The 26,298-nt window shown below is 41.7% G+C and overlaps 1 protein-coding gene across 1 annotated transcript in view; it reads left to right on the top strand.

Moving 5' to 3' along the window:
• Positions 1-935: 935 nt before the first annotated feature.
• Positions 936-26,298, top strand: part of UNK (unkempt family zinc finger) — a 39,691-nt gene continuing 14,328 nt past the window's right edge. Inside the window, exons 1-8 of the mRNA XM_010288312.1 lie at positions 936-1,072; positions 17,751-17,960; positions 19,569-19,745; positions 20,182-20,312; positions 20,444-20,579; positions 22,139-22,256; positions 23,254-23,338; positions 25,206-25,348. Of these exons, the coding sequence (XP_010286614.1) occupies positions 936-1,072; positions 17,751-17,960; positions 19,569-19,745; positions 20,182-20,312; positions 20,444-20,579; positions 22,139-22,256; positions 23,254-23,338; positions 25,206-25,348 (1,137 nt within the window). The remainder of the gene's footprint in view (positions 1,073-17,750; positions 17,961-19,568; positions 19,746-20,181; positions 20,313-20,443; positions 20,580-22,138; positions 22,257-23,253; positions 23,339-25,205; positions 25,349-26,298) is intronic.

Genomic DNA, 26,298 nt, shown 5'->3' with positions numbered 1-26,298 from the left:
GCAAAAAAATACCATTTCGCTGCGTTGTCCCAAGAGTATATGACCTCCTGGAGCTTGTGCTGCGTGAACGTGGCCTATGATAAGTCGTTTGAGTTGGAAGTTGTGGCGATGATACTCGGTTCTCCTTTTGCAACAGGGATAACGGAGCGGAATGAGGGCGAGCATTGTCTTTGTGAGGATGGGCTAGCGATGGACGTGTAATGGGTGGAAATAGGTCAGGTGTTCCCCATCCTCCTTAAAAGAAAAAAGTTTGGGACTTCTTTGCGAACAAAATGTGTGCCAAACTGTCTACCCTTATCATTTTAGGGTGTTGTCCACATACAGAAAAAATGTCATGCACATTACCCGTATCTCTCACTTGTGTTGATGCCCCCACCCACAATGAGAAGGGCAGGTTCAGAGTGTGGTCTGTATTCTTTTAGTTCGTGTGTTCATAAAGTTGGTGATGGGCTTCTTCCCTGCCTTCATGCTATGATACACAGAATAAAAAGAGCCATGGAAATGCGGAGGCACGGGTCCATACAACCCGTATGCCTGCTGCAGGGATCACAGGCTATTTGACGTCCTCTTCCTTCACGCTGCTCTGAATACTGGGTCTCTGGCAGAATGAGGGCTTCTAGGTTTTACGTCCATTGTGAAGATCCTGTTGTGATCTTCAGGGAGCTGGCAAGTTACAGCCTCAAGTTACTTTATTTCTGGTGGTGTCTGCAGTTAAAGTTTGACAGCTTTCTAGGAGGAACTGGCACAAAGGAGTCTGCTTACGACTGTTGCTGTAGCGGTAGAAGAGGCTACAGGTGGAGTAGAGAGGGAGGTGGAGTGACACCAACGATAGAAGCAATCGGTCAAAATGGGGGAGACGGGACCCAGGTGACAAGGAGGTGAGGTAGAGAGATTGTAAGTACACTAGGCAGACAAAGGTGATAACGTGGCGTAGCATGACCATGGAAATGAGGATATCGAAGATTAGGAAAGAAACAGTAGAAAAAAAGAGTTCAAGAAGGGAGAAGAAGGAAGACTGGGACCCAGTAGCTGAAAAGGACAGAGGAGGAAAATGGGACAGTGTGGAACAAAGGTGATGATGCAATTAGCTTCTTTCCAGAGGGCAAAACATGTATTTTCAGATGGATGCTAAAAATACTTCAGTGAAAACAGTTGCAGAGAAGCTCCATAACCATAAGCGAAGGATGGGTTTGGGGGCTGCGGAGTGCTGACAGCGGGATGTGAGCCATACTTGGAAAGTCTTGGATTTGTACACTAGGTCACATCATACTGTAAACCTCCTTCTGATAACATATGGGAACTTATTTGGTGGTCGTTCGTGTGAACAAGTTGTATGTTGTCAAAATGTAAATATTTTCTTCCTTTTTTTTTCCTTAAATATAGTTTGTTTCCATAAAATGACATGAAGGTTACAAGTTGTAAACTCAAGTAAGCTTAATTATCTGCATACTTTGCAGTTCCCCAGGGACAGACAATCTGGTGCTGGGGATCGCTGTCTTGGAAAGTTTTGGTTGTATTTGTTAGGAAATGTTCCAATTTCCATGTTAGTGTCCATTTCTAAACTTTCGGTATTACTTGCATGAGATTTTTACATTCTTTGAACTGCAGTTCTAGATCCTGTCAGGAAGCCTTTATTTTTGTTCTAGATGTACAGCAAGAGAAAATAGGGGGGAAAAAACCCACCAGAATTATTGATGATATCTCACACCTTCGGCACTGTTTCCTAGTGGATGAAGAGCCTGAAAAACCCCTTTGTGTCCTTGGTAGCAGTTGTAGCATGCCTCTAGGTACTCCTGGAGACCAAGTCATTCTGGTACACACCGAAGGTTACTGTTTAATTAGGAATGGTGTGTTTCTCATCTGGGGATCTGGTATTCTGTTTGTAGAATTCAAGTGAGTAATGAAATACTCGACAACTGCTGTTGTGTTCTCTCTGGGTTGCTGGATTAGAGATTTCTGCGTGTGGCTGCTCCTTGCGATCCCACAGCTCCTGTAGCAGGATGAGGTCAGCCTATTCCTTAGAACGAGGGGGTGAGATGGGCTCATTTCTGGGGTACCTGCGGGCTGGCGTGGCTTTGATCCACTTCAGGCGAGGTGCTGTGCAGGGGTTAGTTGATTGCTTGTAGTGGGAAGTGGATTTGGTTTGAGTATGCTCTGTCAAACCTCAACTGAGTATTGGCTTTGCGCTGTTTCTTAGCTGTAGCTGGCATGGTTATTTTTGTGTGTATCTATCTCTGTCTCTAATGTGTTACCTACAAATGTGGATAGAGGCTGAGTTCAAAGAAACTGAAAGCAAACGATCAGTCACTTGGAGTTGTAGGTACTGAGTAATATCATGTAGTTTTGTTTTGGTACAGTCTATCCATTTGGCTGTCCCCTTCTTCATTGGTTTTCAGTCAGACTGGACTCTTTAATTATGAATTGTAAAGATTGTATCCGCCGCTTGGGTGTTTATTGATCTGGCAGAATTTAGATAAGTGAAAGTGGAGCAGTCCTTTGTTCACTGTGCATTCACCTGAAAGTCAGACGGTTTAATAACTGCAGGAAAGCAAATGGTTAGGTGGAGATAAATTAACCCATTTAATAAAAAAAATGAAGAGTGCCTTTATCCTAGTCTATTCAAAATACACACACTCAAAAGCAGTGTAGAAAATATTCTGATTTAGGTGATAAACTCTTTTGGAACAGATTTGTTGGGCATAACCCAGATTATCACTACTAAAGATAATTGTCTTGAGTGCGCCCGTCTTAAATACGAGCAGCCACCCTGTAAATAAACTTCAGGTTTGCGTGTCCCCACAGGCTGTACCCTCACTTGAGTTTTGGACCGAGACGCCTGGAGCGCGTCCTGTCGTCCTTTGTACTGCAGCAAGATAAGCTTTGCGGTTATGCCTTTGCAGTGTAAAAGACAAAAAACTTGTCTTTCTTCTTGTACGAGGGGAGGAATTGTGGGAAATTCCTGAAAGATTAGTACCCTGTAAGTAGTGCTAGAACTGCGTCCACATGGCTGGTCGTGCTGTCATGTTAGCGACTGCTGGCTTGCACTCAACCCAAGCTTTATCTTGCAACCATTTCGATGCCAGCCATTTAGAAGTAGAAGGACTAGTGCACTTGAGTAAAGGATGTTTTAAGTGGGGATGAAAATCAGGTTGGTGCAAATCAAAGCTCAAATCAAAGACATTTTTGCATCTGCATGTTTTTGAGTAGTGTCTTGTCTGATGGTTTCTCAGCCTTAAATAGGAACTCTGATTAGGACAGCGATGGAAATAGGGGTGAAGTGGAAATAAAAATAGCAAGATCTTAGGTGGACTTGGATTTCAATGAAGAGTGTGCATGCACAGTCTTATTTATCTCAAAATCTTACATTTAAATTCTTACTCAAAACCAATGGCACACAAAAATGCACCTCGAAGCATTTGTAGTAGTAGAGAGTAATCCTTATCTTCTTATCAGTGGACAGTGTCTTATCACTGGCAGGGAGAACACAGCATGTCTGATCTCAAACGCGCAGACTGACTGACTGTGGACAGAAAACCAAAAACCAGATGTGTAACTAACTCTTTTTCAGAGTTGTTGCTTTTTTTCTAAGTGGCTTGCTCTTCTAGGACCCTTAGCATTTTTCTGCATAGTCTGTCACAACCTAGCAAATATGTTTAGGCTTTTGAAATTGTTTTTAGAAACCTTTTGTGTTCTTTTTAAACCATCAGAACTCTTAAAACAACAAACAGTTGCCCTAATTGTGCTTTGGTTGTGCTGGGGACAGCCCTCAGATCAATAAGCTGATACAGACTTATGCAAAAATAGAAATTAGCCCTGTTGTTTTGGTGGTTGTTGGGTTTTTTTTTTTTCCCTTTGTTTTGTTTAAACAAATTTAAAAAATTAAAAAAAAAGGCAAAAAAAACAACACAGAAAACCCCCCCCCCCCCATCCCCCCCTCCTCGTGCATTTTTAGGTTTCAGATCTGGTAATAACCTTGGAGATAGTTAGGAAAGCACGGAATAAGTCAATACTTCTAAACCAGGGACTGACCAGCGCTCTACTACATTCCTACCTGCAAATGTCAGCTTATCAGGCAAGTATAAGCTGGCTATTACTGCTATTTTTTTAAGTCTGTGTGAACTTCACTGAACACAAGTCTGCCACAAACTGTTATTAGGAAGTGTGAATAGTTACAGGAAGCTGGAAATACAAAGTACTGGAGTGTGAACAGGGAGGGCTGCATTCACAGTACGTGCTTATCACTGAATGCATACACTGAAGCAATCTGGGAAGTAACGCTCTAGATCTTATGGCTCCTCAAAGGATGAGTGTTGAAAGCCTGCAGCTTGAGAGATGGGCTAGTGGGTGTTGTGGGTCGTTTGGCCTCGTCAGTGCGGGCTCTGTGCAGGACTGCGCTGTCCGACTGACTAGTGCACCATAAGAATATTCTCCCTTGTGTTGAAGTGGGACTGGTTTGCTGGGAACCATGGTTTGCTACGTTTACACTTAATAAGTGAGTATTTTTGGATATGGAAAGTGACAGGGAATTCACGTACAGATAACTGCTGTATAGGTGGCATATAAATATTTTGCGGAGTGAAAAGCTTCCTGTACTGTTTTGACATTTTCAGAATTAGTTTTGGTATGGCTAGGCTTGGTATTTCAAAAATCCAAACCCCTTTGAAACAGGAGAGGGATTCAGTAATGCAGAATTGTTCCAACTTGGAAAATGGTTCTTTCAATTTCTTGATTTAAAAAAAAATACGTTAATGCCTATACATTGTTTACATTAGCATATAGCATAATTTTTTGTGGCATGGGAGACAACATTAAAATTAGTAATTATTTTAGAAAATCTCAAGAGTTTGGAGTTTCCCATTATATCAATTTTTCTGACTTTGTAGGCTTATGTGTTGTCTAATATTTTTTATGTTGTGGGCTTTATTTTAAGGAAAAATCTGTTGGAATTCAGTATTTTGTTTTCTATAGATCTATTCTTTCCACAAGAATAAGGTTTCTCTAACTTCCATGAGTAGCTGAAATGTGCGGCCTTCTTGTTACAAAGGGTCTGACCAGTGTCCTCTGGAAAATCTTCCTGCAGCGCATTACAGCATTTCCGCCTAGGTGTTTGCGGGATGTTAACTGCCCTGGTAACAACATGGCAGGAGGGAATGTGTCAGTACAACAGTTAATCGTGCTCATTGTGTAGCATATTAGCACGAGCTAACTGTCACTGGTAGACTATATTAATACAGCAGGCTGTGAACTGGGGCAGCTGGGGAGCAAGCACACGTTCCCTTCTGTTAACCCTGTTACAAGGAGCTGCAGTTTCTGAGAGAGGAGCAAAATAAAAGAGCTGGAGCAATAACATCTTAAATTGCTGCGTCGAGCCTCGTGAGAACCTGCTTGTCAGGGCCCAAGGAGCTATGCTCATTTTCAGAGGATGATGAGGTGGTCCTCTGCATTAACTTTTTCTTTTTGCTGTTTAAAAACTTCATAAATCCTTTTGAAGCACAAGAGACAGGGCTGAAAGGGGTGGTGAGAAGATACCTGGACTATCCCTTCACCTAATGGAATTACCTACATTTAAACTGTTTCTAAAAATTTGTTTTGTGTAATTGTTGTTGCTTTTTTAATATTGTGTCACTTAGTTTCCTCCTTAGAAACTCCTTAAACTAGATTTTGATGAAATCGTGGACTACACGGAGGAGACAATCACAGAGGTTTCTATCTTATAAAGACTCTATAACTTTTTGTAACATTCAGCACATCACTTGGAAATTGGGTGCAAAGTTGTCACCGAAAGCTATGCCCTCTGCGTGCCCAGAGCCAGCCAGCAATTCCCCTAGTGTCCTACATTAGTGAACGCTCACGTGCCAGTGGGCTGTAGAGCAAGTGCAATTTCTTAGCTGCCTCTTTTCTCTACCTTATTGAGAGAGAGTTTGTCTTTTGTAGCAGGGCAATCAAAAATACAAAGCCTCACCAGAAGGGTACATCGGGATATGCTAAAGGCTTGTACTTTCTCAAGCTCCACCTAGTGATGACAGCCAATTTAGATGCCTGTGATAATTTTCTCAGCCATCTCCATCTTGTGTATTTTGATCAGTGCTTGATGCAGTTAATACCAGTTTGACATTTGAAATATCATTTGGAATGAAAGTTCCTTTAAAATGAATACCAACAATTTCTTCTCTTCTTTAGCTTTGTCACAGGCTGTCTTCTGACTCCTACATGCTCACCCTGCTGTAGTGTTCATTCATGTTTAGAAGGTTATTGTTACAACAAGGGAAGTTCTAGGTTTTCTTTGAAAAATTTCAATTTTAAGTGCTGAAGTGCGATGATGGCAATAAAAGTGCTAGCTCACTGAAATGCTTGATACTGGCCTGATTCTTATCTCTTATCAAAAGACAGAGATGTTTAATTGAATGTAGTTGTCAGAACACTGGCAGAAGATAAACTTACACCAAGTTTGTGGTCAGACAAGAAAAATCTTAGGCCACCCCTACCTATCTGTTGGACAAAAATTGCAAATATGTTTCAGTAGGGCATACTGGTGTATTAAGAATGATGGCACTGTTAATTACAGTTGAGGAAATTAAGGTTGGATTGCTTTTTATCGTCATATGCCTAGGATTTCTTTAGATTAATAAGCAGTCATGCACATATGGAAAGGGAAATAGTTTCTTGAAAATATACCTGATGAATATCTGCAAAAATCTGAATTAATTAAAGTCTATATAGATTTACTTGTTAGCCTTCATCTTCAACATGTCACCACAGTTCAGAAAGAAGCTGTCAGTCCACACCCAATATACTCAGAGGTGATTTTTCTCCTCTAATTTTCAGCAGGCTGTGAGCTTTCATTAATATCACTTGAATATTACCATCATAGCAGAAATAAAAACAGCAGAGGCCTCAGGACAATTGTGCAGCTTTATGGCAACAACAGCAACAACAAAAAATATTGTTTGGCCATTTAAAATATCTTGAGAGTGCCACAAGATTTATTCATGTATTGATTAGTCAAAATGGAAAATTCAAAGTTGTGGTATTGCCGGGGATTTGACTGCTCTCCCCTTGGTGGAGAGCTGCTACGCATCTTGATGTCAACGTACCTGTTTGAAGTGCAGTCTGGCATGGGGTTGTATGACAGTGCTGCTTTGGACCAGTCTATCTGCGTGTGTAGGACTTTTATTCTGAGGTGTGCCTGCCTTACGGGGTGTCGAAAGAGTCGACTGGGCTGTAGCAGGCACGGATGAAGTCTGATTTGAGTGCTGAATGGAAAAGAAAATCGACTGAATGGCTAACATTGATTCTTCAAAATTAACCAGTAAGAGTTGGCTTTTATTTTTTTGCTGGCACATGTGTTATGGGATGCAGGTTCATGCTTGTTAGATAATCACTGTGTTTTGTTTCAAACTCACAACAGAAAATGTCTGTCCACAAATGTAAGCCTTTCCAAAGAGGCTGCTGCAAATCTGGTTGGCGTTTAACCTGAGAAGAAGCAGATGCCCATTCATTTTCAAATGTAGATTGGTCTGGATGAGAGCACTCTAGATCCATCATTTCTTGTGGAGTTTTGGTTTTCTGGTTTTGGTCCAGTGTAAGTATAGATGTTCAAACAGGTCACGTACTGTCTTAGAACTGTTGTGAACATGGAGCTGCAATTGATCTACAAGCCATTTGTTAAATGATGAGGGTTCTTGGTGTGGTCAGGAGAAGGAAGGCTACTGTGCTTTATTTCTGAAGCCTCTCGTGAGACAAGATGTTGAACATCAGCTGCTTAAAAATACTCATAAAAATCTGTAACTGAAACCCTGAGCTGTGTAATGGCTTGTATGGAAATAATATTTTTCTGAATTAGCCTTTACAAATTCTTGCATGTGGGATGTTTTGTTTTAGAGAACTAGCAGAGTGAGTAACGCAAGTTTTAAAACAGCCCAGCCCTGTTCCCAGCCTTCCCTAGTGTTTCTACAGTGGCTAGCCCTGCATAGGCTTTGTTAGTGATTGAATCGATGGTGAGAGAAGCATAGTGTGGAAAAACTTTACTGGAACCTGCAACTTTAATTTTTACAGCACAAGACATCAGTGTCTTATTCAGACCTTAATTCATTGTAGTCTAGTGCAGCAAACCTGATGTGTGTTAACTCCTCCATTTGAACTCTGCCTTTCTGCAGACGTTGTCCATGTGTCTGAGGCTACAAACACTAACGTTAGGATAAAGAAGCATCATCTATTTGATTCAGTTGACATAGGATAGAAAATTTATCTGGATATAAGCTGAATAAATGACCATAATAGACAAGTTTGTGGATGGATGGTTTTGTGAAGTAATGAGTACTAAAATACTTAGCTGCTCATGTTTAAGCACATGTTGATACATTGTGCTGACAATTAAACCAGGTATAAACCTTCAGGAGCGTACAGCTGCCTGGATGCAGTAAGCTCGAGTATTTTCACAGCAACAGTTAAGCGCAACCCACATGTTACTGAAAAATAATTCTTCCAATGTGATCCTGTTTTCATAGACTCAGGACTTACACGAGGGCTGTAGGGAAGGATTAATGGCAGCTAAATAGTTCGTAGAGCAGAAACCAACCCACAGAGTGATGAGGGTTGTCCCAATTGGGGGTGATCCATGTTTGAAAACAGGGAGTTGTCCTTCAGGCACAGCTGTGGTGTTTACATACACTATCAGTGTCAAATTGAAAATATGTCATTTAAACTTGGGAAAAATTGGCTGTGTGTTTAAAACATTGCATGAACTGTCTAAATGCTTAGTTAATTTTGAGGTCATATCAAGTAATACATATTCATGGCCAACTAATTTGGGGAAGAAAAGAGTTCAAATTCAAGGAAATGTAAATGTAAACTCAAGGCTTTATGCAGAGTTCTGGATCTTGCTGAATGGCTTTCAAGGAAACCTCAAATGTAGTGCAGTTAAATGTTTGAATGTGCCTGTGCTTGGATTGTTTTAATTAAAAAGGTGAAAGCTCTGTGTAAACAAACACTTGTTTCAAATGGAATTTTTTGGTATGGCTTTGTCATACACAGCTCATGGTCCACCGACACAGCAAGCTTATGCTTTTTAAAGAGAGCACACTGCCAAAAAAAGACTCAAATTGTTTTATTTGTTGGTTTGAATGAGACAACTCGATGTATGCCAAGCCTAAGGGCTGCACAGCTTGAGGGAAGTCTGAACAAGCACCTCTTTCCCCAGACACCCGCAGACTGTAACGCAATTGTAAGTCAGTGGAGCTTGTGTCTTGGCTGTTCACAAATGTGATAAATGTTCATTTTATTGAGTTAACGCAGAGTTGAAAGCCTTGATTTTTCTTTCCTCATCAAGACAGAGCATTGGTGAGCTACTTAGCTACAACATGGTATTTCTCAGAAAACAAAGCCATTTTTGCTCTAACTGTGGAAACCAAACAATGTTTTGCCTGAAACTGGTGCAAGGCTGTCTTCCTGTGATGGGCTGGCACCATGCTGTAGTGTCGTTCTTTGTTTTTCCTTAGTTTGTCAATGTAGACAAGACACAACTGTTTGTGTCTGACATTTTTCTTTTCATTGAAAAATGTCCCAATCATTTCTGATAGTTGCCAACACGTGTTATTTTTAGCACAGACTTTTGCAGTCGCTCAGTTGAAGTGCTTATCTAGGAAGTATGGGTAGTATATAGTTCTTTCCTCGCGGCTGAATTGAATTAGTTGCATTGTTGTCCACCCCATGATCTGCTTTGAAACCCAGAAATAGAGTTACAGTAGCTATCAGGTTATCATTGACTAAGACTTTTGTACTTGGTGTGTTATCCTTAGTTTTCTGTGATCTAGCAGTTTGTGCTTTAGTTTCTGCAGTACACGCTATCCTTCAGCATTTATTTGGAAGCTTCCAGCTCAACTTAACTTGCTAAATCAATCAGATGCTTAGAAAAAGGAAAACTTACAAGTGTTGCCTCCCTGTTTCTGTAGCAAAAAGTGGGGGAGCCATGGGCTGTGGATGTGAGCAGTTGTCTTTTTGATCACTAAGGTACACAATGAGTTATATGAACTCTTAAAACAAAAAAAAAACGCTCCACAACCAAAGAAGCCCAACTCCATGCATCTGTAATAAGTCTCTCCAACTCTCACTTTCTTTATTTGCCCTTAGACTGACATTATTGTCAAGCTCTAATGGAGAAGGGGAAATCTAACAGCTTTAAAATCACAGAGTGCTGTCTGCTGTGTGACCTTTTTCCAGTTGATGGTTCAATTTATTTAGGTGATAAAGAAAACACTGAGGCATGTGAAGTCTATCTTCTTGACAGATGTGAGCTTACTGAAACTTTTTCCTCATCCTTTTCTCCTTCCCCACATTCACAGTCAGCCTTTTGTTTTTATAAAGTGATCCATATATTTTTCTTTGAGGTTTAAATGCTTTCTAATCTTTTCAAGGTTTACAAAACTGCACCTGGGTGTTGAGGGTATGGAAAGGCAAATAGACTGATAGTTGTTGAGATGTACTGAAAGAGAGATGTTTTGCATTTTGTGTCAAGTGATGAATGGCATATGCAAAAGCCTTGGTGTGAGGGTTTGGTCAGGTCTGTGAGGTTATTTAGAAAAATGCCATTAAATATGGAAAATGGGGAAATATGCAATAGTGGTGAGCCACAGTAACTGATAAAGATTACTGGTAGAACCTGGTCAGAACTTTGCCTGAAATAGTGATGAAAAATCTTCAAGATTGTTGCTAAAAGTGTTTGTTATTGTTTGATATTCAGCAGTGATTCGTGTGAGGCTCTGTTTCAATATTAGATTACATCTGCCAATAAGTGAAAAATATTGTTTGTTGAAGCAGACTTGTCTTAACTACTTCTCTTACTAGAAGGATGCTAAACATTTCCTTGCAGAGGTTTAGGCAGGCTGTAAACCAGGCTGCTGGTAGTCTGCAACTGTCGATGAGGGATTTGGTTGCCTTGTGCCCACCCCTGGGAACAAGGCACTACAACTCCTATGAAGTTAGATTGCTCATTTCACCTTTTTTCCCTCCTGAATTGTAAGAAATCTTGGGAGTTGAAGGCTATGTTCCCTGTCAGGAAGCTTGCTTTGCATTGAAATGCCAGCATTTTATAAGATGCCATGGGAATGCTGCTATCAAACCCTTCTGCTGAAAGGGTTTGGACTCCATGGTGACTGGAAGCAATAGAAGCCCCGAGGTAGGCAACCTGCCGAACCCCTCGCCACACCGAGGGATTCCTTAAAAAGCCAAGCCTTCTAGTAGCCCTGTTGATTTGCCAGGAGATGTGTAAGGGTGTTATTGGGAATTGCCAGTGTGGAGAAATTGAATAGCTGTTCCAGAATATCCTGTTTTTCCTTTTTTCCCCTCTTGCTTTGGAATATCTTCTTTGCCCTAAGAGCAAAAACTCCTGAGCAGTGTCAGAGCTGCATATCATAGGTTTTCTCTACCAGTAATGATATGTTAAATGAAAGGTGCATTAGCAGGATTTTTATTGAGTATCGTGTTGGAATAAGTAGATTCTGTCATGCACCACTGACTCATTTCAATTGGAATACCACAGTTCAGTAAAATAAAATAATTGAGTCATGGGTTTCTTACTTAAAATGTGAATGATATCATCTTTTGCAATAAAATTTTATGAGGGCGAAATGAATTTTGACCGCTGATTAAATATGGACAGCTCTTTTCCTCTTGTGTTGGGGTGTCTGTTTGAGTTTAAGAAGAAAATAGCAGTTTTGAAAATATTTTCAATAGATAAGCATTACTGAATTAGAAACGTCTATGTCTACGGTTAGATATTTTCTCCTGGGTTTTGCAGTGCTGCCTGCTTTGCAGGCAGTCTGCTGGTTAAGCACACCCTGGTTTACTTCAGATAATTTTATCTGAGTTAGCTCAAAATGCTAATTTAAACTTTAAAGCTAAGATGGTGATTTTTAATTTTTTTTTTTTCCTAAACTGAATTATGAAAACTTTCTCCAGCCTGCTGTCTGGACAGATTGGTGCCAGTAGAAGCTTCCTGCAAATGAAAGCTGATGAGCAGCTGAGAGCAGTGACCTCTGTCATTCAGACTGCAAGACTGAGGCAGGATGTCTGTCCACCAGTGAGGTGAACTGGGAACACCTGAAACTTTACAAAGAGGTCTATGGCCTCATGCAGTCCCATCTGAAACACAGGACATGACTGATTTAATAAAAGTGCCAGCAAAAGTCCCCAGCATTCCCATGTACTTTCGTGCCCATGAAATTCTATCTTTGCCAGTGTGATCCCCTGCTGAGAGAAAGCAGACAGGACTAAAATGGAATAGTTAATTACTAAAAGTAATGGCAGAAGAGCATTTTCTTCCTGATATCTGAAATCTTACCAGAACTTAAGCCTTGGTTAAAAAAAAAAAAAAACAAACACACAACCAAACACTTTATTTATAGACTTCTTGATTAGATTTGCCTCTGTGGGCTCTTCTGGACAATGGCTAGTACTGAGAATCTTTATACGGCTCTGAACTAGTAATTCCTAATATTAGTGCTAATCATAAAGCGAAGTGTCCACACCAGGTTGGACTCTACAGAAGTGACCAGAGCTTGCGCTGGCTGAATGCAGCTTTGAGCTTCCTTCTCTGGGTTAGTTTAACCAAGGAGCCGCTGCAGGGATGGAGCCCCTCTGACAGCAACCAGCGCTTTGAGCGTGGACCTGCCTGCTAGTGTAAAAGATGTCCATGGTTTATGCTGGTCTAACACCAGATAAACAGCGCTGGTACCAACCACCTAATGTGGGCCTTTACTGAGGGTGTTGCAGCATAGTTCCATGGGTGTAAACGCACCCCCACATGCATGTGAAATCTAGACGGCGGTGGTGTTAGATCTCACTATTTTCCTACATTTACAGACAGTGTCTTAGTCTGGATTAGCCAAACAATTATCTAATGGTTTTCTTTCTGGTGTTGTACGGCTGCAGAAGATTTGGATTCTGTTTATGAGCCTCTGTGCTCTTTTTGGGCCCGAAAGGAATTTTGGCGGAAAGGGCATTGACTGGGAGGAGCAAGGAGAGCTGCAAAGGAGAGGAGCTCATCTTGGGGCCTACATAAAGATTTGAAATAGCGCAGGGGGTGTGGGAAGCAAAGGAGGGACCGGCTTTGCGTTACGGGAGCAACAAGAGTTTGGAAGAGTTGGCTTTAATCCTTTCATTTCCACGTTCCTTGCTATTGTTTTTCTCCCCAGTCTTCCTGATCCCTCCGTTACAAAGCAGAGACTTCTCTCTTGGTGTCAGTGTGCATCTTCCACTGATTTCGGGGAGCTTTTCGGGTAAGGCTTTTAACGAGAAATTTAGTGCTCAGCTGTCTCCATGCATTACCAGCACATTTTCCTGAATTGAGCTCATGCCACTGCATGTGTGACTTATGTCAAGTTTGGCAGGAAGTCTGCAGCCCTGAACGCGGTACGGGCGTAGGTATCCTCTTGTACTGAGCCACCTGAGTGCCCCAGCTGCGAACAGAGCCAAACCAGTAAAGCTGCAGCAAAGCAAGAGATCTCTGCAGCAGCCTGCCCTCAATGTGACCAGGACAAGGCTGCAGTTGTTGAGTTTAAAAATGATGTTTCTAGGTTAGAGTTTCTTCTTGGTTTCTCTTTGTTTTCCTTTTTTTTTCCCCTCCTTCCTTGTAGGTTTGATTTTTTTTTTTCTGGTGGTAGTGTTTGGAAGTACAATTTTTTTTCTTTTCCCCTCACCTTGCTGATTCTTTTTCCCTGCAACTCCCAGAGCAGGTTGCTGGTCGATTCCTCCAGAGCAGAGGGGGAACCAGCCGCAGTTACTAGCTGCAGATGTAAACACTTGCTGCCCTGCCCTGGAGAGTCAAGATGCTACTAACAAAGACAGTTAGCAGTTCCCCAGCTAGTGTAAATTCTTGCGGAGAGTGATTACTGCCCCTTCCCACATCTCATCCCAGAGGAAGCGGAACTTCAGTGAAGTAGCATTGTTTTTTTCTAATACTTTGCAGCTCCAAAGCTAGTCTAAGAACCTCTCCTCTTGTCTTCCTCGTGAAATAAGCTTTCATTTCCAGTAGTGTCCATCCTGTTCAGTAGGAAGTTCAATTCAGCATGGGGGAACTTTGATCTACATTGTTCCGGCTGGTCTTGTCCTATTTGTTTAGAATTGCATTTGTTTTTGTTTAGTAGGACTCATGAATGATAACATTTCCTCCAGGAATGTGGCTGTAGTTGTTGATGTTAATGTAGTATCAGAAGACGACCATGCTATGTGCTTTCCACTTTTAAAAAGAAAATATTATATGGTTTTGAAAATATGACGTATACACACATACCAAAAAAAGTGCATGTAAAGTAGACCAACACAGAACTGATTAGTTTCCACGTTTTTGTTTTTAAATAAATATAGAAGTAATTCCTATATAAAATAGGGGTAATAATTCTCCTGCCCCTCATGTGGGGGCTGTAGAGTTTCCTGAAATCTTTAGAGAGGAGTTCAGAAATGCAATTTATCATTGCTGGATTTCCTCTTCCTGTACAGACACAGCGTTTGGCTGACACACTATGAAATGTGTACCCGTTATCAACATGTTTTCAGTTTCAAGGGTCATTCAAAAATTCCTTTTCTCAGCTGTTCTGGGAAAAAAATTACAGAGACCATTGACACCAGAAGAATCTGTCATGAGTGTTCCTTGCATTTCTGGTTAGAGCCTTTGCAAAGAGGCTACTGAAATATTAATGGCTTTCTGCTTTGTGAGCCATCACACTACAGTAGTGCAGTCTGTGTATCCTTTCTATGTTCCCAAAACACATGTGGTTTAGATGCCTTTCATGTATTTTAACACAAAGTGGCTGGTTGAGTGGTCCATGTTCTCCCAGAGGAGCCAAAACTCACTCCATGGATCAAGAAAATAAAGGGCTGTAAGGCAATTTACCATTCAGGCTATTGTGGAGGAGGGTGATTTAAAATGTTGTAGTGGCTTGGAAAAAAACAAAAACCCAAAGCAGTGATTGAAAGGCTTGAAATGACTGAGTTAATGTGACAAGTCTCCTTTTCCTCTGTTGGGTCTGTTGCAGAGGTGATCATGCACAGCTAATGTGTTGTGCGGAGCTCAATGGCACTGTTTGCAGGACTTGCTTTGAAATCAAGAGTGAGAGATCATTTATTTAATAGACAGCATTAAAGAATGAGTTTCTGATGAAGCAGGTTAGGTGTTAAACACTTTTCAGGTGAACCATTTACTTATGTAATTATCTCTCATTTACATTATAATAAATGTTTCTCCAGGGAGTTTAGCCAATCATGAAATGCAATTAATTTTCAAATGCTCTTCAGCAACAATTGACACTCCAGAGACTGAAATCCCTAGTCAGTGTGTACGGTTTTTAAACTCTCCTGCTAAAGGGAAGCTGCTTCAGCTCGGTTGATCATGCAGTTGTTAAATTTTAGGGTTTTTGACAGCGTTTCGTAGACGCCTATCACTAGAAGTCTGGAGTGCTGGGTTTGATACCCAGGCTGTTTAGGCCTGGTATCTCCCCTTAGTTTCCAGAGCACTGAAGAGGTTCAGGATGCTGTTCTTCAAATTAAGCCCAGGACTCACTTCAGTGAAGATGGAGGAGTTTAAATGCTCTTGGTTTCTGTTGCTGACTCCGATTGCTGTGTGATACTGGCTGGGGCACGTAGCCAGCTGTTTTGCGGTTTCTCTGTGTGTAAAATGGGAGTAATCAACCTCACGTCTCTAAGGTGTACATGGAGATGTATGGGTGGGAGGGACTGGTTGCTGACTGTGTAGTACCTCTGGAGAGCAGTCTAAGTATCACGCTGCTTAAGTTTACTTAATTCACTTTCTAACCTAAATGTCGTTACAGTCACTTTTGTTCTAAGTCTTATTAGTACGCTGATAAAATAAAATAATCTGTGGAGTCCCACCTTTTACAACGGTATTTGGTCCAGCAGCTTAGAAAGCTTTTCAAGCATGGATTAATTTTATTGCAGCATTCAGTTTTGAGATGGATTGCTGCTGTGGTTGGAGCAGTGATCTCCATTTGAATGGAGCCAGCTTTTTAAAAGTGAAAAGGAACAAAGTGATTTTGCTAGCCCTCACCTACTCCAGACAGACCCGTTTCTGCATGCTGGCTCTGGTTTTTCTGATGTTAAGCCTTGGGCCCCAATGCAGATACTGTCCCAGCCACACTGGATTGCAGTGGACAGATGGGCTTGGGTTGAAAAGAGTTTACAGCCGGCTGCGGAGGCTCCCCAGCCCCGAGCGGTCGTGGATGCGAAGCAGTGGAACCTGCAAGTCTCGTGTATGTGGAGGCCAAAGAGGAGGAAGACCTTTTATCCTTTCATGCTCGCAAAATCCAATGTAGGAAGGATCTTTATTGTGATACTCTCTCTTCATGAATTTGTGCATTTTCCTGAGGCTTTCTCTAAAGCCAGGGGTAAGAAGGAAAGGAGGCTTTATTTACAGATGTTGCTTTCAGAATGGATCTAGCATGATGATGTTATCTGTAAATACATCTTTGGGCATCATAAATCTTCCCATGTATTTAGAAATAGGATAGAAAGGTTGTCTGATATGGGAATGAATACTTGACAAATTCCTATACTGCGTTTTGTTGTCTCGGAGTACATATGCAGTTTAAAATAAGTCCGTTATCTGCTGTTACATCATCCTGTTGCTTCCAGCAGAATACTAGCACTTCTATTTTGACCGGCAAATTTTGTTACTCGCTGTTTAAGCTGATCTCTAAATGTCAGAGACCAGAATGTGACTTATTGTGGGAGGCAGTTACCCGATGTCTGCTTGCTCTGGGCTGTCTGTGGTGTTCTTGGAAGTGTCTCTGAGACCGAATCCGGTGGGATTTGGGTCTGAGCCATTTGAACCGTTCATACGGTCCCTATAAATACAGGGCAGCTAGTGGGTTTCAGGCAGTGTGGGTTTTGTAAGCATCTACACACAGATCACAGATCATTATGTTGATCTAAACCATTTTGTAATCCTCTACAATCTGGGTTTAGAGGCTGTTATTAGTGTCACAAATAAAAGCTTGTGACTTCTGTAGTTCTCAGGATAACAGAAGACACGTACTTTCAGAGAATTACATATTAAAAATAAAGCATATAAACAGGCAGGAGTTTGAGGATAGTTATCCTGCTTTTCAAGACTGGGTCCTGAATTCACAAGATTGCAAGAGAGGAATTGATTCATTTTAATTTCGTATTCAACCATGTACTGAAGAAGAAGCAGAGTTAAACAGGAGGACAATGCAGGAAAAAGTCTTTTAAAAATCTTTCAGTAACTTGAAGCTTTACACATGGCTCCAAAGAAATGTATTTTACTGGGTTGCTTGTGTTTTGTTTTGGTTTTTGTTTTTGTTTTTGTTTTTTTTAAACTGAACATGTATCTTTTAGGAAGGAAACCCCTTTTTGCCCAGATAGGTCTCAGATTTAGAGATAGAAATGGATAGAAAGGTACTTAAGAGTTCTATTTTCTCACAAACTGTTTTCCAAGCTCATGAAAAGCCTCTTCAAAATGATAAGGGCACAAGAGAAAGTGATTTCAGCTATCGTTAGCATTCATGTTTGTGTTAACTGGCCTGGTAACTGGTATCTTCCCATTACTGGCAAGCAGCAACTTCCAGCGTCCATTATTGAGAGCGAAAGCAGGGGAGGGTGTGGGAAGGACAGCAGGATTCTCTGTGACAGATGCGGCTCGGTTTGGCCTGGACTCTGCTGATATTGCCTCTGACCAGCACCCTGGCCCTAACCTCCTGCTGTTGGATTTCTGCCGGCAGTTACCTGAAGGAGTTCCGCACGGAGCAGTGCCCTCTTTTCGTGCAGCACAAGTGCACTCAGCACCGGCCCTACACTTGCTTCCACTGGCACTTTGTCAACCAGCGTCGTCGCAGATCTATCCGCCGCCGGGATGGTACATTTAACTACAGTCCTGACATTTACTGTACCAAGTATGACGAGACCACAGGAATCTGCCCAGAAGGAGATGAGTAAGTAAAGACTGCACCCTGCTTTTCAGGCATTAGGCTTTTGGGATCAGTCCAGGTGATGGTTCCAGCCAGTTCTTGTAGAGGTGAGGGAAGTGAGCAGTAAAGCAGCTTCGTCACATACGTAACGTGAGAACAGATATAAAAACTGTAATAGCAACCCGTGTGCTGCAGAGATGATACTAAGAGTGCCTCTAGGTGGGAATTTGTGTTCACTGTCCTCATGAGCCTTGGCATCTTCAGCAAAGCTGAGGTGGGAAAAACAGCTCACTGACAAATGGGCTCAGAAAGACTCTGTTCCTGTAAGTCCCTGACTGTCAAATAACAGCTCTTGCTCACTGGCAGCGTAGCTTAGTTTTTAAGATTGCTGAAAGAGGAGGAGCTTTGTCCTTTAGTCTGCCCCCTGAATTATTTATCTCCAGCTTTTTAAATCATATTGGTTATTTACCAGTTTATTTTGTCTTCCTGAACTTTTAAGAAGCCAGTAGGGAAATGACAGGTACCAGGAATAAGGCAACATGAGGAAGAGTTTGTTTTATTTGGTCTTCTCTCCCTGTGACTGTGGTAAGTTTAACTGGAGCAGAGATGTAAGTGTTTCTGCTGTGCATGTGGCAGACCCCAGCAATTAAAGGGTTAACCCAGTAATAGAACTTTATCCACGTGACATGCATGGAAGAATAAATAGCTAAACTGTGGTCAAATATAGGGAGTGTTTTATATAGAGATGCTATAGAAAAATGTAATTTCTGTTCCCTTTCATGGTGCCAGTATAAACACACAGAAAAATGCTGTTTATCAGGAAAACAATATTTTTTTGTCCCAATTAAGTAAAGATCTTGTGACTACAGCAGAATAGAATAATCCCCCAGCCTGAAGCCTCAGTTTCAATACTTTCATCCTTGTTAGAAGAGAGCTGGAAAGGACTGGAAATAAGATATTTGGGGGCTTTTTCTTCTAGATCACTGGTTTGTACCTGGCTCAAACTCGGTGAATGAAAACTGTTGCTGTCTCAGAACTCTTTCCTGATTTGCATTTTTAGTTTGATGCTGCAGTATCTAAACTTTACCTATTCCATCTTGTTCTTTTTTTTTATTTCTCAGTGTAGATTGTTCTTTTTCTGCCTAAGAGGGGAAACAAAACATCAGTTAAAATTGTAGTGTTGTAATTCTCCTTTCTTGTCCCGTGCTCTGCATAAAGGATGCATCTGGCTATAGATAGACTGTCGCGGAAACAGTAACAGCACGAAGTCTAGATGGGCTGCTGAGGAAATGGTATGTGCCATGTGATGTCCCTTCAATCATGGCTAGTGTATCAGAACGCCTTGACAGTGTCCTTGCTCTTTTCCAGATCCCTGGCAGTCACTAGACTAGAATAATGCTGCTGGCTTAATAATCCAGTTGTCTTTTTGGGAGGGAAACTATTATATACTGTGTAGGGCCAGGTTTAGGGGTTCTGTGTAGTGGTGGAAGGCACAGCATAGGAGAAGGGGCAGAGCTAGCAAAGGTATAGTCAACTGCAGCATTCTGTATTGGCCCTATGTCTTCTGGTAGTGTTGAGTCCATCACCTGTCTGACTAAACTTCGGCTGTTCTTCCCTCCTTCTGTACCTCAGGTGTCCCTTCTTGCATAGAACTACCGGAGACACAGAGAGGCGGTATCACTTGCGCTACTACAAAACTGGAATCTGCATTCATGAGACAGACTCCAAGGGAAACTGCACGAAGAATGGAGTCCACTGCGCGTTCGCTCATGGGCCCCATGATCTACGCTCTCCAGTGTATGACATTAGGTTAGTAGAGGTTGGGGCTCTCTATGTAAAGGGTTATTTCTGTACCCAAATGAAAAGTCAGATGATTGAAGGACAGTACTACTTCATGTGAAATGGTTAGTGTTAGAGTGATGATGATATATCCCTTCCTAATAAGGCAAATGTACAAATCTCCAGGGAGGATACTCAAAATGGGGAAAGGGAGCACGCTTTAAACTAGTTGTGCGGTGGTCTGAAGTCTGATGGCAGGGTCCAAATAATGCATCTGGAATTCCCAGGGAATGAAGAACATGAATTGCAGTTGCTGTTTGACTACAGATTTTCTGACAAAAAAATGCATGAATGAAATGCACCTGCTTAGGAATTGCTACCACACTGCAGTATGTCGGTTTTTATACACATTTATCTGTCTCTTCATCTGCTCAGTCTGTATGTTCATTTAACTCTGTCCACGAAGGGAGCTTCAGGCGATGGAGGCTTTGCAGAATGGTCAGACTACATCAGAAGGTGGCATAGAGGGTCAGTCTGCAGTCGCTGCTAGCCATGCTATGATAGAGAAAATACTCAGTGAGGAGCCAAGGTGGCAAGGTGAGTGTTATTGAAGGTCTGTGGGGGCTGGAAAGGTCTGGTGTTTGTGAAGTACACATTCCTGTCAAAAATGTCTGTATAGTAAATGTAGATCATGGTCATTTCCTACTAACTGGTTGCTTCTTTTGTAGATACAACATATGTGTTGGGAAATTACAAGACAGAGCAATGTAAGAAACCCCCCCGCCTCTGTCGCCAGGGTTATGCCTGTCCCTACTACCACAATAGCAAAGACAGAAGAAGAAGCCCAAGAAAACACAAATACAGGTACTGTGGTCCTGGATATTCTATTTCCCAGCGGAGTGGTGAGATGTAGTAGAAATCTGTAATGAAGGATCTAGGATTTTGTCCACTAGGTAGTTTTTTAGTGTGTCTCCAAGGCCTGTACTGACAGATGTGATAGACTGTTATTTCTGCCTAGGAGACAAGATAACAAACTAAAGGAATTTTGCTGTATATGGGAACCAGTATCTCTAATAAATGACTGTTGTTAAATCACATTACAGTTCTGGGTTTATGGCAAACAGAACCTGTGTCTGGCTTCCCCTTACCATATAAACTCCTGCTTTAGAAAGCAGAGCTGGAATAAGAAAACAAAATAAAGTTTTAATTCCCATCTAGAGACAAACTCACACAGCAGTGTTTTCACGGTAAAGGGTTCAGAATCATCAAGCTGCTTGTTGTGTGCGCCTGGTGATGGGGATCGTGAGGCATGGTATGACCAATACTGTAGCCGGACATGCATTCCTAACCAACTGCTAAAGACTCTGCTTTTGAGGCACCGGGGTGTTCTTGTCACTTAGCTGTCACTGGATTTTTCAGCATGCCGCATCTCCCTGAACGGGTTTCATCCAAGTTATAGGCCCTCATTTCCTCCAGCACAACAGAGCTTTTGTTGTGGTCTCAGTGGGGCTTTTCCTTAGTTCCTTTCTGAAAAACGTAAGAGCAGACCAGAAAGCCAGGAGAGAAAATACCATGGATGTTCTCACTTCCCCACCCCCAGCATTCACAGAAATTTTTGAATTGGCACTGAAATCCCATATTAAAAAATATAAATAAATAAAAATCAAGGGAACATTAATCCCAACACCTTCTGGAGAAACAGAAACACCAAGCCAGTCTTCAGGCAGCAGCCATGTGCTTTCTGCCTCTGCCTGGGCCCTTTGGGGAGGGAAGAAGGGAAAGCTTCTCCACTGACTTCTGTGTTGCTTTCCCCACCCCCAGCTGATGTGGCTGCCTTTCATGAAGGCATCTGCTGCTGCTATCTGCTTCCCTCTGCTGTTGTTTGAGGGAATGGTTAAGAGCATAAAGAGCAGGGGAAGTAGGTCACGTAAAAATTCAGAACGGGGAAAAAGAAACTGTTCCTGTCTGGGAGAAAGAAAATGGGCTTGCCTTTTCCCCAGTGACCTGACTCAGCCTCTTTTCCCCATGGTCACACTATAACCCTAGAAACATACCACTGTAAGGGTATTATGTGTTTTAGGATTAGCCAATTAACTTATTAGCTTTCTATGAATGTACGCGTCCAAAACAGAAACCAGACCCAGCATCTCTGACACTAATCACATCAGCTGCTAATTTTGTTAAGTTATGTTGGTTCAGGTTGCACTCAGTTTTGGATGGAAAGCTAAGCCCTGTTCTTCCATTGGGAAATTGGAAGAGGGGGAAGAAGGTGTGATAGCAGCAGGGTGGGGGCTGGGGAAGCAGCAGCCAGCCAAACAGATTGTATAGCTGAGGGTGGGCAGCTGAACCTGCCTCCCGATTGAGGAAAGCAGAGCCCAAAACACATTTGTGAGATGCATTTTCCTGCCGCCTTATTTACACAGATCTTCGCCATGTCCCAGTGTGAAACATGGAGATGAGTGGGGAGATCCCAGTAAGTGTGAAAATGGAGACTCATGCCAATACTGCCACACTCGCACAGAACAGCAGTTCCATCCAGAGGTACAGTAGCCTGCTTGATTTTTTTGGTAGCTGACTAGAAAAGCAAAAGCATTCCAGGCTTATGAAGTACACGAGTGTGCCAGCTGGGAGGGTGTGAGGGCTGCTTGTGGTGTGGTCCTGGGATACAGAGAAACTGCATGTTGGAAGTAAGCTGAAAGTCAGCTGCTTGACAGGGATGCCTTTCAGTTGGTAGACTATGTGGGAGGAGGTAAGAAAAGTGGGGGGGAAAACTCAAGTATAAGAGCAGTCTCATGTGTGGGGGGTCCTTTTGAAAGCATGGTGTGGGTTTGCAGGTGAGCATACAGCATCTGGTTCCCTAAGGAAAAATTCTTGGTTGATGACGATCACAGTAAACCATAGATACCCATGAACTGGTGCTAAAAACCAACGAGCTCTTAGCTGTGAGCATGCCCAGCATTCCAGTATCCTTACAGAAAGTGTAATTAAGGCCTTGTCCTAGTCTGCTTCATGTTACAGTGTTGAAAAGCTTTGTTGGGCCTGTATCGGCAAAGTAACCATTGTCACCGCCTGTCAAACTGGGGGGAAGGGGAATAATCCGTTTCCTACAATCATTGTCAACGGTTTGTTATTTTCCTTGCAAACATGTGGCTGTAGCTTTCTGTGCTGTCACTGTCAGCTGTTTCCTACCTCTTACTGTTTGTAATATCCATGGAGCTCCCAGTGAGACTGAGGGACTTTATGGCAAATGGTGACCTTTGGGTGAGCTGACGTGCGATGGGTTGATCTTTGGGTGAGCTTAGCTGTGATGGGCATATTTTGGTGTTTCTGTAACCGTAGTGGGTTTTCCTTTCTTTGAAGCAAAGCGCTGAAATGGTCACCCTGAGCTCTGCTGGCCTTTGTGCCTTTTATCTGTGTTTCTATCTTGCTGTCGAGTCTCTTAGTAGTACTTTTGTACCTGGGTTGCTGGTCACTGTTTTTTTCCTGTTCATGTCTGTTGGTTTTTTTTTTGTTTTTTTTTTTGTTTCCCCATTCTTAGATCTACAAATCCACCAAGTGCAATGATATGCAGCAGTCTGGCAGCTGTCCCCGAGGACCCTTCTGTGCCTTTGCACATGTAGAACGTACGTGGGCTGCTTCTCTATATTTCATAGATATTTGTGCTTCTGGCCAAAACGGATAGTTTAAAATACAGGGCCACTAAACTAGAACTTCTGTAAAGGATTTTCAGAAACAAGGTATTAACTTTGATAATTCCTATAAAACTGTGCTAGCGTGGGAGATGTTGGCAGAGCTTAAGGCAGTAGGTAGTCTGTAGGACTCAGCCCTGGGCTCTCACTGCACCACCTCGTGAAGTATCTCCCTCTGTTCCCTCTCACTCACTTAGTTCTCTGTATGTCAGCTGGGGAGGACTGGAACAGAGAGGGCTGCTTCTCTTCTGTACCTGGATGAACTGTACCTAGCTAAGTTGCAAAGTGTTGTATTTTTAAAAGCTGAGGAAAAAATTTCTAACTATAGACAATGTATTGATCCATTTAAAAACTTAAATACTATCTTACTACTTAGGAAGCTTTGCTTAGAGTTTAAATTTTTATGTCAGGTTGGAGAAAAATATGCAGCTTTTTGTCTGCTTTTCCTCCAGTCTTCTTTTCTTGCTAGCTCCTGGATTTATAGGGCATTATTTCAATCCTCATTTTCATCACCTGTAAACTAGTGATGCTGTTTTGTTGTGGAAGTTCTGTATTCAGTTGGGTACTAACATTTGTAGGTAAATGGTTAGCTCCTGGTCCTTTGGCTCCGACTTAAGTTTCTGCACTCCAATCTCACTGTTGAATTTGCAGCAATTAGAGCAGGTTACTCAGAAGTCAATAGATTGACTCTGATACTGACTCACTACCTGGCCTTGAGCAGATCTCTTTTTATTTGATTATCCTTGTAAATGGTGGAATTAGTAATTGCTGCCTTTGTCAAGGAATAGCGAGAGTAAATTCCCTACAGGTTCTGCAGTTTCTTTTACAGGAAGCCTTGTCGACAAGCAGTAATTATAGCTAGAGCTGTGGGCTATAATGGCCCAAAACACAGTAGTGCACCTACCCAGTATGATCCAGCAAGCTTAAGAGAGGATGAAATCTTGATAAAGAAACAGTGTTTAGCAAACTCCCTTGTGTATAACACAGTGTTTTTGTTTAGGAGATGCTTTATTCCTAACAAGATTACTGTACTTGATACTATACAACTTTAAAGCCAGAGTGCCATTCTGTGGCACTTAGGTCATTCCAACCTGATTATTTCTTGTGCTGTCTTAGAGTTGTATCTTTTAGTCCTCTCTTAGCAAGGTGAACACAGAGGGCCTAATTCAATTAAAATAACAGGAGTCCATTTATTATATCTGCTCTTAGTATGAGTTTTGCAGATTATTAGCAAGAAATGTGTTGAAATCAGTACTTTAAAGATGTTGTTGTGATACAGGCATAATGTCAGTTATATAGTTTTTGTAAAGGTGCTGGGTTGTGTTAGATGTAAATACTAAAAGTCTACAGCATCTCTACCTTCCGAGCCAATGACACTTTGTATATGCCTATGTACATTAATTTATGTTTTTTTAATGGTTTGTACTGAGCGCAGATGGAAACTTATCTCCCTCAGCTAATTATAATGCACCCATCAACTTTGTGCCTAGCAATGAAGAAAGCTCTGCTTAGTTCAAGACAGCTGAATGAATAACACACAATTCATGCAGGGAAGATAATTTTGGAGCAGCGTTAATGGGCTAAAGAGCAGCACAGTGTACAAATGATGACAGTAATAAAGTAAGGAATATTAGATAAGTAGTAGCCTATTGCCAGATAAGATTCCTCTTTGCCTCTGTACTTAAAAGTAGGTGCTATTTCTTCTCAAGCATATCTAGATATTCTTGTTCCTAAACGTTTTATGCTCCCTTGCAGTTGTACAGCTTTGACTAATGTTCCATGTGCTCTTTATTTCTTCCAGAGCCTGCGCTCAGTGAAGACTTACAGCAGTCCTCAGCTGTGTCTAGCCCAACACAGACAGGCCCTGTGATGTATATGCCATCGGCAGCTGGTGATTCTGTTCCTGTCAGCCCTTCCAGTCCACATGCCCCAGACCTTAGCAATGTATGTAGCACTGTGGGGAAGCCATGTCCATATCTTACAAATCTGGGTTTCTCTGAGTCACTGTACTTCTTTCTTGCAAGAAGAGAAATCTTAAGTATCCAAAAGCCAAAAGGATATGACATTTTTCTTTTAGAGCTCAGCTTCACACTTCTTAGAGGGACCTATTTGTTTAGAATATATGATTAGTGGTTTTAGTATTGTCCTCTCACCTATAAAATTTCTAAGCCTTCCTTTCTGTGCGAAGTTTGTTGATGTACTTTCAGGAAAGTGGAATACATCCGCACATGAAGTCCAACTCCTTCCTGTCTGGAGGTACATGTTGGGCTTAGTTTCCAAGTACTTTAATTAAAGGCTGTGAGCCAATAACATCTAAAGTACATAACTACAATCGAGTTTGTTTACATATGTAATCTCAGAGGCTTAGCCTGTGCATAGTGTTTGTTGCATTATAAGATATCCTCGATTCCCTCCCTCTTCTACTTCTGGAGATAGCTAAACTCTGGATTATGTTTAAGTAATGCCACAGATAGTTGGTAGTACTTTATTTTAGTTGTACATACACTGAGAGAGATCTTTAAATGCTGAACAGACACACATAGACAGATAAGAAGCCCATGGAATGCTAGACCACTTCATTTTTTTTCTGAGATTTTTTTTTTGTTCGTTAAGTCTTTCCTGTTTGCACTACTGTTGATAAGGTGTGTGACCTTTTCAAATGGTTGGTTGAGGTTTTGAGAAGGTAAAATGACATGAGTTTAACTCATTTGAAACTGGTTGGAATGAGGTGAACTCATTTAGGACCTCTGTTTTATCTTATTCCCCTTCTTTGAAAAGAGAAGCTGATAGTTTGATTTTACTAGCGCCAAAGGCAATCAAACAGTTCATAGTTCTCCTGAATTTGATTGCAGCTAGAATTCCAAACAGATCTTGAAACTCTGGGCGTGTTATTT

Source organism: Phaethon lepturus, unplaced genomic scaffold (assembly GCF_000687285.1).
Source record: "Phaethon lepturus isolate BGI_N335 unplaced genomic scaffold, ASM68728v1 scaffold39525, whole genome shotgun sequence".
Classification (NCBI taxonomy): domain Eukaryota; kingdom Metazoa; phylum Chordata; class Aves; order Phaethontiformes; family Phaethontidae; genus Phaethon; species Phaethon lepturus.
Note: the sequence above shows the minus strand (reverse complement) of the source record. Positions and strands in the feature narration are given on the sequence as shown.